The sequence below is a fragment of the Atta colombica genome, unplaced genomic scaffold (genome assembly GCF_001594045.1).
Source record: "Atta colombica isolate Treedump-2 unplaced genomic scaffold, Acol1.0 scaffold107, whole genome shotgun sequence".
Classification (NCBI taxonomy): domain Eukaryota; kingdom Metazoa; phylum Arthropoda; class Insecta; order Hymenoptera; family Formicidae; genus Atta; species Atta colombica.
The window spans coordinates 4,821,250-4,837,719 of NW_017259192.1; the positions used below are offsets into that span (position 1 = coordinate 4,821,250).

At 34.9% G+C, this 16,470-nt stretch overlaps 1 protein-coding gene across 1 annotated transcript in view; it reads left to right on the top strand.

Annotated features, from left to right (window-relative positions):
* The window catches only part of LOC108692839 (autophagy-related protein 16-1), a 389,033-nt gene that overhangs the window by 364,302 nt on the left and 8,261 nt on the right, over window positions 1-16,470 (top strand). The window contains 1 exon segment of the mRNA XM_018201347.1: window positions 12,753-12,873. Within this exon segment, the coding sequence (XP_018056836.1) occupies window positions 12,753-12,873 (121 nt within the window).

Genomic DNA, 16,470 nt, shown 5'->3' on the forward strand with positions numbered 1-16,470 from the left:
CATCTCTTTGATGATGTGAGACCGGGAGGTGTCGAGGATACAGTGGAATCTTCATGGGACTGATGCCCCTGCGTTTCCGCTGATTCAGTGAATTTGATTCGTGTTAGGAGGCAGGTCGTGGGTGCCTTAATGCTTTACGAAGTGGCGCCGGCGTCTCTAATGCACTGCCGTATTACTTGCTCTTAATTGGTTCCGCGTTCGTCGAATTACTTCGTTTGCTCGCTGCAAAATTCCACGATCGTACGATTGATTATCATCGTTACAACCGTTCATTCTTTGTTAACCAATGTATCGGACAAATAAAGGGGATGTATGATCCCCTATTGCAAAGTGTTCGACTTTTATTTTTAGGCGCTCATAAAATATAATCGACAAAGAAAATAAGGCCAAACTCTCTTAATACGCTCTCACGTCGCACTTAATTAACCGCCGGATCTTTTAAATTATGCCATTTCCCGATTACGGTATTAATTGAACGATTCGAGATAAAACTCGAGTAAGTCCATGAAGATTCCTTTGAAGAAAACGCATTTCAATTTAATCGCTCTCGGTTAATCTTATAGTATCTTCGTAGATATAATTAATAGTCGTGTCCGTAATAACTGAAGCAGCGATGTCGTATTTATGGTACGTAATTGAAAATGTACATATGTACTTTCTCGGTTTCATGTAAGTGTACGTTACGTTTAGACCATTTCTTCGTTGAACCGTTCTTACAGCGTGTTCTTTGATTTGTCTGAGAAGCTTCGTGTTCTCTGAAGACGAAGAAAGTAATATGGTCATGAATCATTATTTCTTCTGGACACATGAGTTTTTAACAATACATGAGAGATATCTAACTTTATATACAGCAATCACGGATTGAATCTACTTTTATATCAAGTTCTTCAATTATCAAGTCCTTTCATTAATTTATTATTACTTCACGGCTAGAATTAATGGCAAAACAAGTAATTTTTTTTTAAATATATGTGTATTCTGGTTTAATATAATGTTATTATTAGCAATGTGACCACAAATATATCACTAAAGTGATTAATATGCTGTTATAATTATTCGCAACTAATTGGCTTCAGGATTATTGTGTCAATTATGTAACTGATCATAACTGTTACTATTGATTTTCTGTTATCGGATATTATTTATAACGTTTAATAATGTACATTTTATATGTCATGTTAAAATATACATTATAAAATTATACATTTCTTTCAAATAATTGTTGAAGTATATTAAAAATCTACTCAACTCTGCTCTATCACTTTAATTTTCGTAACAGTTACAGCAATCTAAATAAACATTTGTTTTCAGTTATATTGATTGCTTTTTTTTTACCAAAATAGAAACTCATGTTTTTTTTCAAAGCGAAAGAAATTCCTCATCAAGAATATGAAACAGCAAGTCGGTTTCAATGCCATATAAATTCTTTTTATCATCGAAACTAATAATTCAACTCAACGGTATTTATTTCGGTACCATCGAGAAAGTCGAGAAAAGGAGGATACTTTTATAAAAGATATAGAGAATTGTAGCGAACGAATGTTGCGTGTCGAAAAGAAGATCAGAAATATCTTTTTTACTGTAGATGACGAACTGAAACATTTTTTGCATAACTGTATTGTTAGCCCTTGTCACGGTTTGGCGATGTAAGCGCACGCTAGTCTCTGATTGTATTTGCTCCGAGATCGTGATCACATTCTCGGCTTTACTGCCTCGAGGCTGCGAAACGAGCCCCATATCTACAATTATAAATGTTTATGTCATTACGGAGATTAGAGAATCGATTCATCGTGACACATTGAATATACGCGCAGTATTATATGCGCATAATTGCGGTAGCAGAGTAATATAGAATTTAATCTTGCGTAAATTCAGGGCGTTGTGCCCTCTTCGTACATACAACGGTATAAATTTCGATGGACTCTTCAGCCGCGGAGAATAATGCAATGTTGATTTAGGTTTCAAAAATCGACCTCCAATCCGCAAGTTAGCCCGGGGCGTACATTTGGATTATTATAGTACACGAATAGATTACATTCAGAACAGGTTCCTAACACTTAATCTTTCGATAATCACTTCTTTTTACATCCTACAGTTAGTCACGTCATGCACTGGTTATATAGAGAACTTATATAGCAATATGATCTAATTTGTTTCACGATAACAACATAAATGTATTAGGATATCTATAGTTTATATCGAACTACAAAGCACTAAGGTTCCATTCGTTTGTTATCAAATTAAACGTAAAATTGCTTATCCATACTTTGTTAAGAAATATTCTTAACAGAACCGACATCCTTGTACTTCACGCGCTTCTTTAACGAGAAGATCAAATAAATGATTCTTTACTTGCAACTTCTATATTTATCTGTCAAGTGCTTTTCTTTTCCGTAATACAAGCCAGTTCTAACTTTGAGAAGAAAATAATATTGTGCGGAAGTCTATAAAATTTTTACCATTAAATTGCATTTCTGCGTCCAAATATTTCCTATAATGTCGCATGAGCTATTCTTAGGTGCATACTTTCCTCGAAGACAAACATACTTGAACTTTCAAATGCTCTCTATTCGCTTTGATCGGATACGAAAACTCATCTCACGTTTCTTCGCTTGAATTCGCTGTATCTCGAAACCGGTCAAATGCTAAAATACTGATGAATGTTCTACATGTCTCATCAGGATGTAGAACGAAAACTCGTTTCGCCAAAGAAAAATAAATATAATATCGCATTCGAATTAAATTAATATCTTTCAATTAATATCGTGATTTATCACTTTCTCCAGATAATATCCAACTAAACTCCGATTAATCAAATCACGCATGCAATAATACGGTATTTCATTTTCATCGTTTACTCGCGCAAAGTTTGTTCTTTTAGAAAAATTTCGTACGTGTACGAGCGTTTATGTGCATTGCTATAAATCTTTGTTATGCGTGCAACTACCGAGTACCGGCGAGAATTGCGAATCTCTGACAAAACGAATGATCCACATGTCCGTTCGCGAGTATGCACATAGATGTAAGAGGAAAAAGGCGGTGTGAAAGAGTGAATAGAAGGAAATGGCCTTTTCCGTCTTTTCAATGATGAAGCTTTGAGAATATAGGTTGACTGTAAGCTACGAGTGAAGAACCAAGTGGTTGAATACTTGGGTAGCACCCAAGTATTCCTCGATAAAGGTCTTCAAGTACCTTTGTATTATGGCGCACAGCACCATATGAGTTTCATCTTCCTTGTTCTACGCACACATATATTTCCTTGTTTCATTACACAAAAATTTTGCATAAATGTTAACGAACGGTTTCCTTGCACACAATTTCAAGGTCACATCAAGGAGACGTATATAATATAAATCTGTTGGATTACAGTACAATTTTGTTATAGTTTGCAAGATAATTTTCGACTGCATTCAAATTAATAAATCTTTCTTTTTGAATTTTTTTCTTTCGAATTTTTAAAATATTAATAACGAAAGAATAAATTAAGATTGGCTTAGTTGAATGATCGTAATGAAATAAGAAAATTGAAACCGAGTCTATCTATCTATCTAATATCAGGAAACGATATTTCTCATAGGGCGCATGAGAATTTTCACATCCTTTGCTAATTAGGTTCTAGCAATTTATACTTCCATTTTCATCGCACGTTTCAGCAATAAGTACGTTTGTCTTTCTTTATTTTCATCCTGTATTAATAATACTAACGCGAACTTCATACTAAACGTATAAAACACAGGATAAGGTAATCATATTCAACGTTAATTACTGCAATGGACGTAGGCGTTTTTGAGTAGTTGAATACATCTAAGGTGACTAATTTGATTAATGGCACCGTCATGCAATTTTCCGGCGGACGTTAGGAAAAAGCATAATCGATTTACATCTATTACGATAAAATGGTTATTATGTACCGTGAGCTAGTCATTTGGGACGAGTTTTACCAGCGATCACCGTAAAGCCGCGATATAACCTGCGCGCTTATCAATTCATCATTCCTCCTGTCGTTACCGTATGACAGCACTAAAGTGGTTTACATTAACGTGTAATGTATACAGCGCCGCGCAAGAAAATACAATGAGATAAAACATCGTAGTGCGTGCCTGTATTATGAATGCATATATCATGTAACGTTATGTGCATTTTCTTGAGCATTCACCTATTAGAATGCTATAGGCCCATTAATATTGAATACGTACAACACGTTGCGTCCATATGCGTAGAAGATTGTGATCGATCTTCGCGACATAACTTTTGTGCGTCCAAATTCTTCTGCGCACATCAGGAATGCATGTTGATATGATTTCATGCTGCCTAGCGGTCTCAAGGTTAAAGTACTGCAAAGTAAGCATCGACAGATCTTTCTTGATAAAAGTCGATCCGGAAGTCTAAAATTCCAGTCTACGTGGTTATGATCCCGAGTACGTTACCTTCCGTTTCCTCGTAGCCGGGGGATATAAATACATATTCAGAACCCGCGTTTAACAGCGACTAACGGCATTTATATCCATAGAAATCGAACAGCGCCAACACAAGCGGCGCGGCCAGGGTTAATTGGAGTTCGGCTTTGACCCTTCGACGTTTCGTGCTGATATTTCGCGTCGAAAAATTGTTCTTCACCTGTAATTATACTGCGAAAAGAATCGCCATCGCATTGCCGTGCTATACCACCGCGCTGTTAAGAACATTAAAAGGGTCTAATTTCAGCTTCAGAATTTGACGTCGAATAACGGCAATGAAACTTTTTGTAGTAATATTTCTATTTGCACGTCAATATAAGTACATTTTTTTCTTATATAGCATGTATATAAGTGTTTAGCATAAGCAAATGTGACACCACACAAAGATTATATAGTGTGTCTTTTTTCTTTCTCCCAATAAAAAATAATAACATAAATAATATCGTCCGGGAACAGATGCAAAATTTATGCAGCTAGTCAAATATATGGCCGAGTGTTATTCGTTCAACTGCAACTGCAGAATTCGCGCAAGTAGTAACACCAAGTTGCGGTACAAAAACTTGGCGTGCCTGGTTCGCATTAAATCATGATGAGCACCGCACTCGTATTTTCTCGTGATAAATAAACAAATATATATGTCGGATAATGTATAAATGCAAATGCTAGTTATCTTATAAGTTTATCATTCGCTATAACTAAAATATGTAACATTTGTATTTTACTTTTACTTTCTGTGGAGCATTTCTTATTCTCGTTCTTTTTGCTAGTATTATTATAAATAAAAATATTAAATATATCAGCTTAAACAATGCGTGACGTCTATATCATACGATACCGAAGAAACTATTTTTATCATTTTATATATTTAATTATTTTAAGAATATTTAAAGAAATATAATTGTATTTTATATTAAAAATTTCTTTAAATTTCTCGCTGTTCTTTAAATTAAATCGATCCATAAATCTTATTTAGCCACATAACGCTTTATTTAATCTTTAGAAAAATCTCCAAACTAAAACTCTATTCTGATAAATTAATATCTCAGTCGATTACATGGGGTTGTACGGTTATAATAGTTATCTATTCATTCCCGCGCGATATGATCATTTACTCCGTCATCCGTATAATTCGTCGTATCGAAGCTTTAGTGTGCATTCAACGCGAACATACCCGATACGCCAATCACACGATGCTTACGCCTTGCATTAAGTGCTGCGTGCTTTTTGCTGGCTCGTTTAGAATATCGCTAATCGGAAGGCACGGCATGCTTTTTACAGTCGACTTGTTTTTTCGAGTCGAGATGTTAGTCGCAAGGTCGTTCGTGGCAAATCAAAACGGAAACTGGTCATCATGGATTGATATAATTATGGTGCGACGATGAGACAAGGGCATACTTCGCTTCGTGGAAACACACGCGCCAGCGCGAGCCCATACTAACGAAGTGGCAGTGAGGAACGATGAGAACGTCGTGTAGCTGACGTGCTCGACTCGCGTGCAAGCATTCTACTATGTGTAAACAGTTGCTTAGAGCGAGGCATATAAGTTTCTCATGTCCCGCGATGCGAGACGCTTTCCGCGAAGGTATCGGTAAATGTTTGCCAGGAAGGGGACGACTCCTGATTTGCTTAACTCCACCGCGGCGTTCATATGTGAATTTAATGTGCTTCTTCGGAGACCTAGTAGCCGCCAAGTACATACGCCTTAACTATTACAATAACTACACAATAAGGCTTATATAATACGTGTTTATGTTTAGTTTAAATAGAATATTGATATAATATTGTTACTTAAATCGCAACATCACTGCGAAACCTGCGAATGGACAGCATTCCATAAGAAAGTACGGCACTAGCAAACAATATCTATATAAGATGCAAATAAAAATTACTTATTTACATCAGCAACATTATACAATAAATGATAGTTTGTACAAAAGAAACTGTTTTTCTTTGAAAGCAATAATAATTGGTTGTAATGCAGGAAAATCGATGCTCCATCTATTTACTTTATTATCGTACTTTATTATCAAATAATGAATTATTCTGTTCCAGTAAAATTTGATTGTATTCATATTAATATAATTTTATTTTATTGTAAAATTTTACAATAAAAAATTGAATAGTCACTAAATCGTAATGATTCATTAATCTGTTAATCAACGTGACTGCAGAAACGATGTACGAGAAATGGTTGTCGAATGTTGTTAGTTAATAATTTAAATAATGCGCGTTATTATTGGTGACTTCACAACATTATATTTGCCGTAGACATACAAAATTGTCATGAAATTATATGTTAACATTTACGATACGAACTTTTAATTGTCATTACGCGACATAGCAGAAAATACGCGATAATACATAATTATAATTCTGCTTATTATTAATTACGAGAAATATTGTTTGTATATTTGCATTTTATAAATAATATATGTCAATTAATTTGTAATTAATGTTCTTAATATTTATCGTGACCATTATGATTAACTCTTTTGCGAGTGAGTTACTTTTCCGAGGAGATTTATTCGATCGATGCTTTTCCTTTTTGAATCATTGCAAAGTACATCGAAGGGCATACATTAATTCAAATGTGAGAGCTGGAACAATTACGTCGAAATAATACCAGAACAAAGGCACACGAAGATTTTTTTTTCTTTTCAGTTTGTTTTTTATAATTCAAAGCGACCTGCGTTTAGATTTTTGAATATTTATAATATATCTGTCAATTTCTTTTTATTGTATTAAAAATTATAGATTTCGGATATATAAAAAAAATCAACAAAAAATCAAGTCAGAAATAAAATCTAAACTGATATATTTACAATTAAAATAATGATATAAAAAAACGATAAAATAATTAAATTAAAATTGAAGTTTTTACAAATATTTTCGATTATTGAAATAACATTGTCTATTTAAAATTTTTTTTAACTTACACACTTTGAAAAATTAGCAGTTGAATTAGTTGAAATGTGTAGAAGAAGTTCTCAAAAGTTTTTTCTACATTTGTTCATCTAATCAAGCGTTTCCATCCTAATTATCGTTTTCACAGATAAGCTATGTTACAAGATCTTAAGAGATAAAACGACTGACTCATGAGTTGCCGCAGGCAACAGCAAGTCAACTGGTGTTGATTTATGAGAGAAATGGTACTATATATATAATACTTATTTTTTGAAAATGATATTCATGAGGTACGTAGGCGAGAAGTACATAACTTCTGATCTAAGATGTTTATTATATTGATTAAATACTATCGTGACAGTTACTCAAAAATAACTATAAAGTTGTTTCTATATACGTATTTATATGTACACGTTTATAATATGTATCATTTTCATATAGATAAGAGAGTGCGTTTACTTAAATGCATTTACAGAACCTAATATTATGCAATAATTTTTCCACCAACGCATGCTTTTTACATGAATTTCTTGGAAAAGATATTCATCATGATTATACGAGAACATGTATACTTCGTCTTCATTTAGACTCTTGGAAGTTTTTATAGGATCAGGCACAGCGCCTCTCGGTAATAACTATGTTACTGAAATTAATGAGCGGCAATAGAGATCAAGCGTGAGATTAGCAAGTACATCATATTCAAGGGTAGAAATGAAATCACCACCGCTGGCGATAGCTAATAAGTACGAGGCGTATATCCAAGCATTCGACCACCCTTGAAAATGTTTTCGGTGGCGAATCGTTCGCGCATACGCTTCAAAAACAGTGTGAGTGCAACAGCCATAAAACATAGATAGCTAGTTGCTTTCCTGGAAGCTTCCCTGCCACTCTTTTTACCGACTTTAATTGAAGCCCCGTATAACTTGAAGGATCTCACTCCCTTCGTTTCGCTGTTGCTCTTTTTCTCCGGCTGGCCGCATTACTGTTCTGCCCTCGATGGAGCACTAGGACTATGAAGAAGTTTATGCTTTTATTGCTCGCAGGAGCACACCGGGTGTATACACACCATACGCGCACCCCACTAGTGACTGGAACTTGGCCGGTGCATCGTAAAAAGACGATATCAGCCGTGTATTCCTCAAACCTCAATGTGTACCTTCCCAGGACGATTCTTGCTGCTCGGATGTAAAATAAAGGGATCTCCCTGGCGTGTAATTCGTGCGTTAGGACTATCAACATTAATGTACAATCATCTTTTGGAAAACGATGATGATTTTTATATTATATAAACGATACATATATACACTTCATATATTATCTTTGATTACAAATTTTTTGGCGAATTTAAAGTCGATTCTTCCTGAATAATAAAACTAATTAAAATCATCCCTTTACTTTTCAATTTTTGTACCTGTTTCCAATTTTTGTAAAAAAAAATCATTTCTTTTCTGTCACTTGGAAATATATAGAAAGTCAAATTTAAATTCACGGTATAAAATTTTAGAAATTATTGTTTACGGTTCTTCTTCTATGACCACGAATGCTTTCAGAGTCAGCTTTGTGGGCGTTCAACATTTAACATCTGAGCGGATTGACGTCGTTTGGCGTCTTTCGAGTTTATGCACAACGGCAAAGAACTCTTGAAGACGCTACAGTAAACTACGGTGCATGCGGATTGTTAGAGTTTCCCTGGTCGCGTTTGACGCTCCTAAAGTACTCTATCATTCCTCCTTTGTGGGTACCTCGGATGTTATGTCACATAATAATATTATTATATAGATGGGTGTATATTTATCGCGCACTAAGCGTCATATATGTAAGAATATATTGTATATTATCGCGGATTGAATAACGTGATTGAATAAATTCATCTTTCGCGAAATTTGTTGAAACTGTGTTTCAAACTCATCACCGAAGAAATATAATCCGTATACGAAACTGGATTACTAGGGCTTTTCGAATATTCACATTAATAAACTTCCTAGCTATGGTCGCGTGCTCCGCATTTTGTCCGTAATCTCGAATTATCTCCGTGTTTGCGTTAGAACGGAGTTACTACATTGTTATGAAATTATTGAATATTCGAATAGCTTTCATAGCTATCTCTAGAACAGCCATAGAAGACATATATTTATTACAATAAATGATTTCTATGTTATTATAAAATTTCAAATATGTTTATATTTTACGAATTACACGCATTAATATCATAATCCCAATTTTGAAGAGAATTAGCAAAAATTAAAATATACTTTAATTTAAGTTTTAATATAAACTATATATTGCATTTATCATTGTATAGAAATTTTCTCTTATCTAATTTTCATTTGTCGAATTGCATTCTATTTTTAATGATATTTTGCATTAAACTTTTTTTCTTTTGTTAAGGCTTACAAAATAGAAAAAAAGCATATTAATTTTTATTTTATTAAGTCAAAAAATTTTAAACTTACTTCTTTGTATCAATAAAAGTTTAGAAGTGATATATATAAACAAGACATATATAAACAAGATATATTGAAAAAAATTTTCATTTAGGAAAGCAAGAAAGAGTACAGTTGTAAAACATTACTAGTATGCAATAAATTGAGCTACTTCTTTAAAAGTTTACTCGTAAAAGCTCCATTATACATATATACGTGTATATGTGTATCATAGAAACCTCGAAAAAAAATTTGTGCATTAAGATAAACGAATTTCAAAATACACTGAGAACAAGATTAAACTTTAATAATGACATTTGCTTGAATTTGATATATTCTAGATAAAGAATTTCTCGGAAGAATTTTCAATCCTTGCAACACTGAAATTAATCTTCTTAACTAATTTTTAAGGCATTTTTATAAAGTTTAATTTTTGTTCTTTTTAGTGTTTATAGATATTTTAGTCATAAAGTTACGTGTCTATTTTTATATCGAAGAGCGTTTTACGAAAATTTTGAAAAGCACGTTCTTTCGCGTCCCTGTTGTGTCAATGTCATTCTTAACAGAACAAGGCGATTGAAAGTAAAGTCTATTCAGCCGTTTAACGTTCGAAAGAAACGTAAACTTGCTGTCTCACTTTTGGCAAAGTTCTCGAGACCCTAGATTATGGTGCACTTTCTTCGGCCTCTTCCTCCGACATCTTTGCGAAAGAGGGTAAAGTTCTCCTGCAGCTCGTAAGGCCAGTCGGGAGGACCGTACTCCTACCTGTGTTTCTTTCACGTTATAGCCCTTCCAGCTAAACTTCCGGGCCATTAATTTACATTAGAACATTTTTCAAGAGCGTGCTAGCTCCCGGCGCCGCGCACCTTAAAATTGGCAAAGTCTTCTTTTTAACATCTTTTCTCTCTTATACGGAAGAGGTCTTGAGTCACTCTCTCGCACCTCCTCTTGTCGACGTCACGCTTGAATTCTTCACCATTAAACGACGATGCAAAGAAAAAGGAACGAACGAAGCGTATATGAGATAACTTCAGAATTTCATTTAACGACGATGTGCAAGCATGCACGCGGAAGGCGTTGGCAGTCATTAAATCACGCCTGTGGCAGATCCGTCGCACGACTTGATTGATTTGTAAAACGGTCCGTCGATACCGGGATCGTCGTTACTCTTTAGATTCAACGGTAATTTTACGTAACCGTATAAGTGCTACATATATCACTTGATAATTTTATTGCCGTCGTAGACACTCACGTCACAATACGTTGTGTCAATATTGGAACAAAGAAATGTTGCCTCTCGCTAAGTAATTTATTAACTCGTAAAACTCGGACTCGTAAAACATTAGCGCGACCGCCCGCCGCTTGTTTTTGAATTACTCTCCCCTCACCCATTGAACTGTCTTACAGTATGAGAACTCTGTATATCATTCTTGAAATTTCATTAGCAGTTTGCACTATTAATGCGGGATACGATAAATATATAACGCAGGATACCTGCTGTCATTGAAAAATTTATTCACTCGTAAAGTACCGGCCGATAGTAACGCTTTGCTAGCAAATTCTTTATCGACAAGCGATCGTTAGCAAACGCTTAAACATAATTAACTTTATGCTGTTACGAATATTCTAATCCTTCCTGTTTATGATTATAGTAATGTGCAGCTAATCTCTGCCACAATGATTTATGTGCTAAATAGAGAGAGCAATGTTTTGCATAAATGAACGAGCAAGAGGTAAAAATTCTGTTTCAAAATGAAAGACTTGCGTCAGGATTGCTGTAAAAAAAAAAATAGAGAACTATCGAACATACACCGTTCCCAAAAACTTTGATAAGAGAACCCTAGAATATCGGGCATAGCTCGTGATCGAAAAAAAAATTGCTCGTAAAATGGACCACCATGGACGTCAACGTACGGGTTTAATGCTCGTTCGCGCAAAAACGCTCAAAGTAAAGAGAGACAGAACAACTATCGTTGACATCATGTCAACGGCAAAACAAATATCCCCGGGATATTTGACAATATTTTCAGTTGTAATACTCGTATTACGTTCATCGTGACGGTCGTTACGATTGTGCTTAAGCCTCTGCTGATGTAATTTTTGTTAAATCTATATCACGTTCAAATGTTCATGAACGAATATCGGGAATATAAAGGGAATTATTCGAGGGCACCAGTTGAGTTTTCTTGTTCAACTCAATATGAAGGTAATAATGAAATCGAACTCTTTTCTTGTTACTGTTAAAGGATGACGTACTATTCCGTTGGAAACGCACGCTTTATACCGTCGGTCTACTTCCGCCCCTTGCAGCTACATTCATTTCTCATTTCGAACACGTCGATGCTCGGAGCAGAGCTAAACTCGAAAGTAGAAGAGAGAAAATCAACTTATGAAAGCCGGTGCTCGATCTAACAAGTCCCTGTTTAAAGTTCAAGACTCCAGTTACAAAGCGCCAATGACTACGGTGCTTTCAAATTGTATTTAAACAAAATAGTTTATAACAGGGTAAATTCGTGACGCGAATAATATATTTTAATTGCCTTTTATAGCTCACGTTTTTAAATGGAGTTAGTATCACTGGAAAAGTAATAAATTTCGCTATTTATTAGTTTTAAGCGTATCTAAATAAAAATTAATGTATACAATAAAATAAATAAAATAGAAAATGTGTAAATCTTTTAAAGGAAAATTCAAGTGAGAAATTAAGATTAACTATTTTAAGTAAAATTGATCTGTGTGAAATTATTTTATGTTTAAAATTAACTTGAATGAAATCAGGGAAGAAATCTTAATTTTTTTTTTTTTTTTTTTAATTAAATGATATTGGCGAGATTAGACAGATTATTCAATTGAGTACGAAAAATTTTTATTGATCCATATATTATTGCAAGTACATATGTATTCTCATTTTACTTGCGCTATTGGAGGTAGCAATTCACGTCAATGAATCTTTATATTTTTGTTTCAGCATACACTCACGGGCCACTGTGCAAAGGTGATGGCAGCAAAGTTTCTTGGCGAACCATCGAAAGTAGTTACAGGAAGTTATGATCGGACTTTAAAAATCTGGGATCTGCGCAGCAAAGCATGTAAGTGAACGTTATATTATCGATTAAGTGAACGAAAAGCTGACATTTCTTTTAAGACATCCGTTAAGGATACAATCAAGATTATGAGATATTAATCTATTAAATTATTAAAATCGCAAGATTAGAAATAGGTGTCTTGTTCAACAAGAAATTCCAGGTAACGAGCACTTTTTCCAAAGAGAAAGAGGGAATCAAGGAATCGCAAATGTAAAGATCCGATTCCAAATTTCCACGCGGAACGGTTTAAAGCACTTTAATTAAACTAGTTTATGCAAAACAATTCTGAATTTCATCTGCGTATATTTACCGACAATCGGGGTCTTGCCCGGTAATCCCGAAATACTCCTCAGGACTCTCGACAGCGTACAGCGACGATAAATACTTTTAAGGCGGGCGAAAGAAAATTTTAACGGCGATTGCTTGCGGCTGACATATCGGGTTGCATAATGTTAACGCGGCACATTCATTTCGTCTCGTAACAGAATCGCGCAGGAATTATGAGCCGAAAGTAATGCACGGTGCTAGCGGTAATCACGTTGCCCATTACCCCTATTAGTCGTTGCATAATGCAGATACACTTACGAGCGCTCCAAGATAATAAAACAAACGGGGAATCTGCATGATCATTCATATGCATATTCCGTTGCACGTCGTACGCGGCTGCACAATGGACCGCCACGGAAAATATGACGCCCATAATGCCCGGCTCGGTTCGTACGAAGCGCACTGGCATCAACGGCGACGCCATAATGGCGAAGATGGGATAAAAACTCATGCCCTCCCGATTAACAGACGGTTCGTTGCGTTCGTCGTGGACGCGTTAATTAAATCGATAAGATTCTTCCGCGGAAGAACAGATTCTCCTCTCACTTGTTTCGCCTTTAAAAACTCCATCCACATAGAAGAACTTTTTATCTCGGAGTATTGATGCTCTTAATAGATGATCCCTGATAATAGAATGGATTTTGAAACAAAATTGCAACTTGTGATGGTAGAATAAATACGATCGGAGATAAAATGTGGAAGATCAAACGAGTAACTTTAATGATTCTTTATTCGAATGGTTTCAAAATGAAAGCACGATATTCATGCGATAATAAAGATAGATTTATATAATCTAATGAATGATCTGTCAGAAAAGAAAACCCAGATTAATCACAAATCCATTACTTGCGGGGAAAGGATATCATTTTTATTAACTCTTAAATTAGAACACAGATTTATCCAGGACAAGATATAAGAGATGTTTCTATCTTTATTATACTCAGATTTCTTTATTACGTTATTAATCAGTTTTATTAATGTTATTCATACTTGTTATCTCATACTCAAATTAAAACTAATTTGTTCTTAAACAAAACAGAAAAGACTTGCTTAAAAAATATTGGAAGTATCAGTTCTCTTAGATTTTAATTGAGTTTTCAATCTGTGTTGTACTTTATCACTGTAATTTATAATTTAAAAGACATGTATAACAATGCAGATATAATACAATATAAATTTTAAGAATAATAATGTGAAAACTGGAGTAAAATTTTAATGCATCAATATTAATTTTTCTTGTATATTACGTCTATTGTTCGAAGATCTCCTCTCGTCTTGATCTGTATAGGATCTGTTTGAATACAGATGATATAGGAATTATACCCTTCAGTACATGTATTCACGTCTACTAGGTTTCGGTTCGAATGCGTATGGTCGCCATTAGAAGCCCTTTTGTCCTAGGAAATTCACGCGTCGTGATCTAATTTCACGCGACAGCTCTCACCGTCGAGTGTGAATAATCGCGAATGTCGGATGCGATAGTCAAGCCTTTCCGCGCGAACATTATCGTGACCTTCGACTGGCAGGTGTTGGACGAGGGCTATACCTGTATCCGCATAAGGGTCTAATGGTGCGGCTTCTGAGTCATTGAAAATCGCTAGTGTAGCCAGAATAGTAACACGATAATTCCACGCATTCAAGGGCAAATGAAATTTCTCCTTCCCAGAAAGCACTTTCCGAGTGGAATGCGCGGACAGCGTGACCGGTGCAAAACACCTCGACTCCTCGATGTTCTCCCATCGGGGATTTATCACACTAATTGTCAGAGAAAAGCAGCGGCGTTCGTTCGACCATTTGCTCTTTCACGCGAACAACTTCGACGTATCGAATCGTAGTCCGTTCGCCCGTAAAATAGAGGAATCTTTCACTGCTTTCGGCGACGGTACGAAGCTCTATGCGATAAGTGCGCTGCTTCGAAGACGGGGGCGAAAGTGATAATTTACAGCTAGCTGAAAGTGGCCATTCTCGAGGTAAAGCACAGATCGCGGCTCACGTTCTCAGTGTGAAATGTAGAGGATTTTAAGTACGAAAAATAAATTGAGTGAGTCGCACACGCAGGCGGCCGGATTCGCGCAGATAGCGGCCATGGAAAATCTCATTTCCCGCAAATGTATTTGGGATTTACATTCAACCCTGGCGCCGGACTAATCTCGTGAAACGGTGCGCTCTATCTGAAGAACGGCTTGAGATATCGATTTACACTACGGTCAACAGCGTTACGAAATACTGCGGTGTGTGCGGCCAGTAGCCGAGAAATCGTATTGACAAAGGATACAAAGCTGTAGAGATTGCTTAATACGATGGCATACAAGTATTAATTTGCAAAGTCCAGAAACTCGCTTTAAACTCGGTCCTTAGTTACCATTCCCTCAGAATAATAATTTACATCATTAACTAGCGTGTACGAGTATTCGCCAAATTTCAATAAATGCGTCATATCGTGTTTCATCGGAGGAATATCGTTATAGTTGAGATATAATTAGCGAATGAAAAATTAAACTACACAGCTAAAAACTTCACTGATTCAGCAAATCTATAACAGTTATAATATGCGGATAATCAGTTTTCTGTGTTAAAGTATCAAAGTTGATAGCTGAATAACATTGGCGATTTGTTAAACCATCAAAGCTTCTTAGTTATAGATGTTGAATTCGCGCAGTAAGTTATAGCTTTTCTGTACTATTCAATCTATTTTTTTCCCGTGTACTTATACTATCTGTTATTTGTGAGATACGTAATAAATATGAAATTTGTTTTGAACTTCTCGGTAAACAGATATCGAAATATGTAATGCGGATTATATCTGTATTTAAAAAAATTAAAATTGTTTTAATGATTATTTTTTTGTGAATCAAGAATTATTGTGCATTTTATATAATGATCTCATTTATTTTTAAAAAAAGCAATTAACAAACATCTGATGATATAAATTTCAACAATTGTTGATTTGCTTTTATTTCACACCATTAAAGTACTAAACAGAAATTGCATTCGCAAATTAAATGATAGATAAGTGTGTTTGCAGCTTTTAGAGAAAACAAAGTTAGATATTATGCCAATAGAATAAAATTGATTGTATATAAAATGACTCGTTTCCGCGAATTTATTTGCATATTTACACGTTTTCGTACACTTTATTTTAGCTGCTACTAACACATATAAGTATCATATGAAAAATAAATAGTAAATAACATTAAGTATTATGATATAATATATACTCGTAATACTTAATTTTATTCACTATTTGTTTTTTTTATATGATACTTTATATGG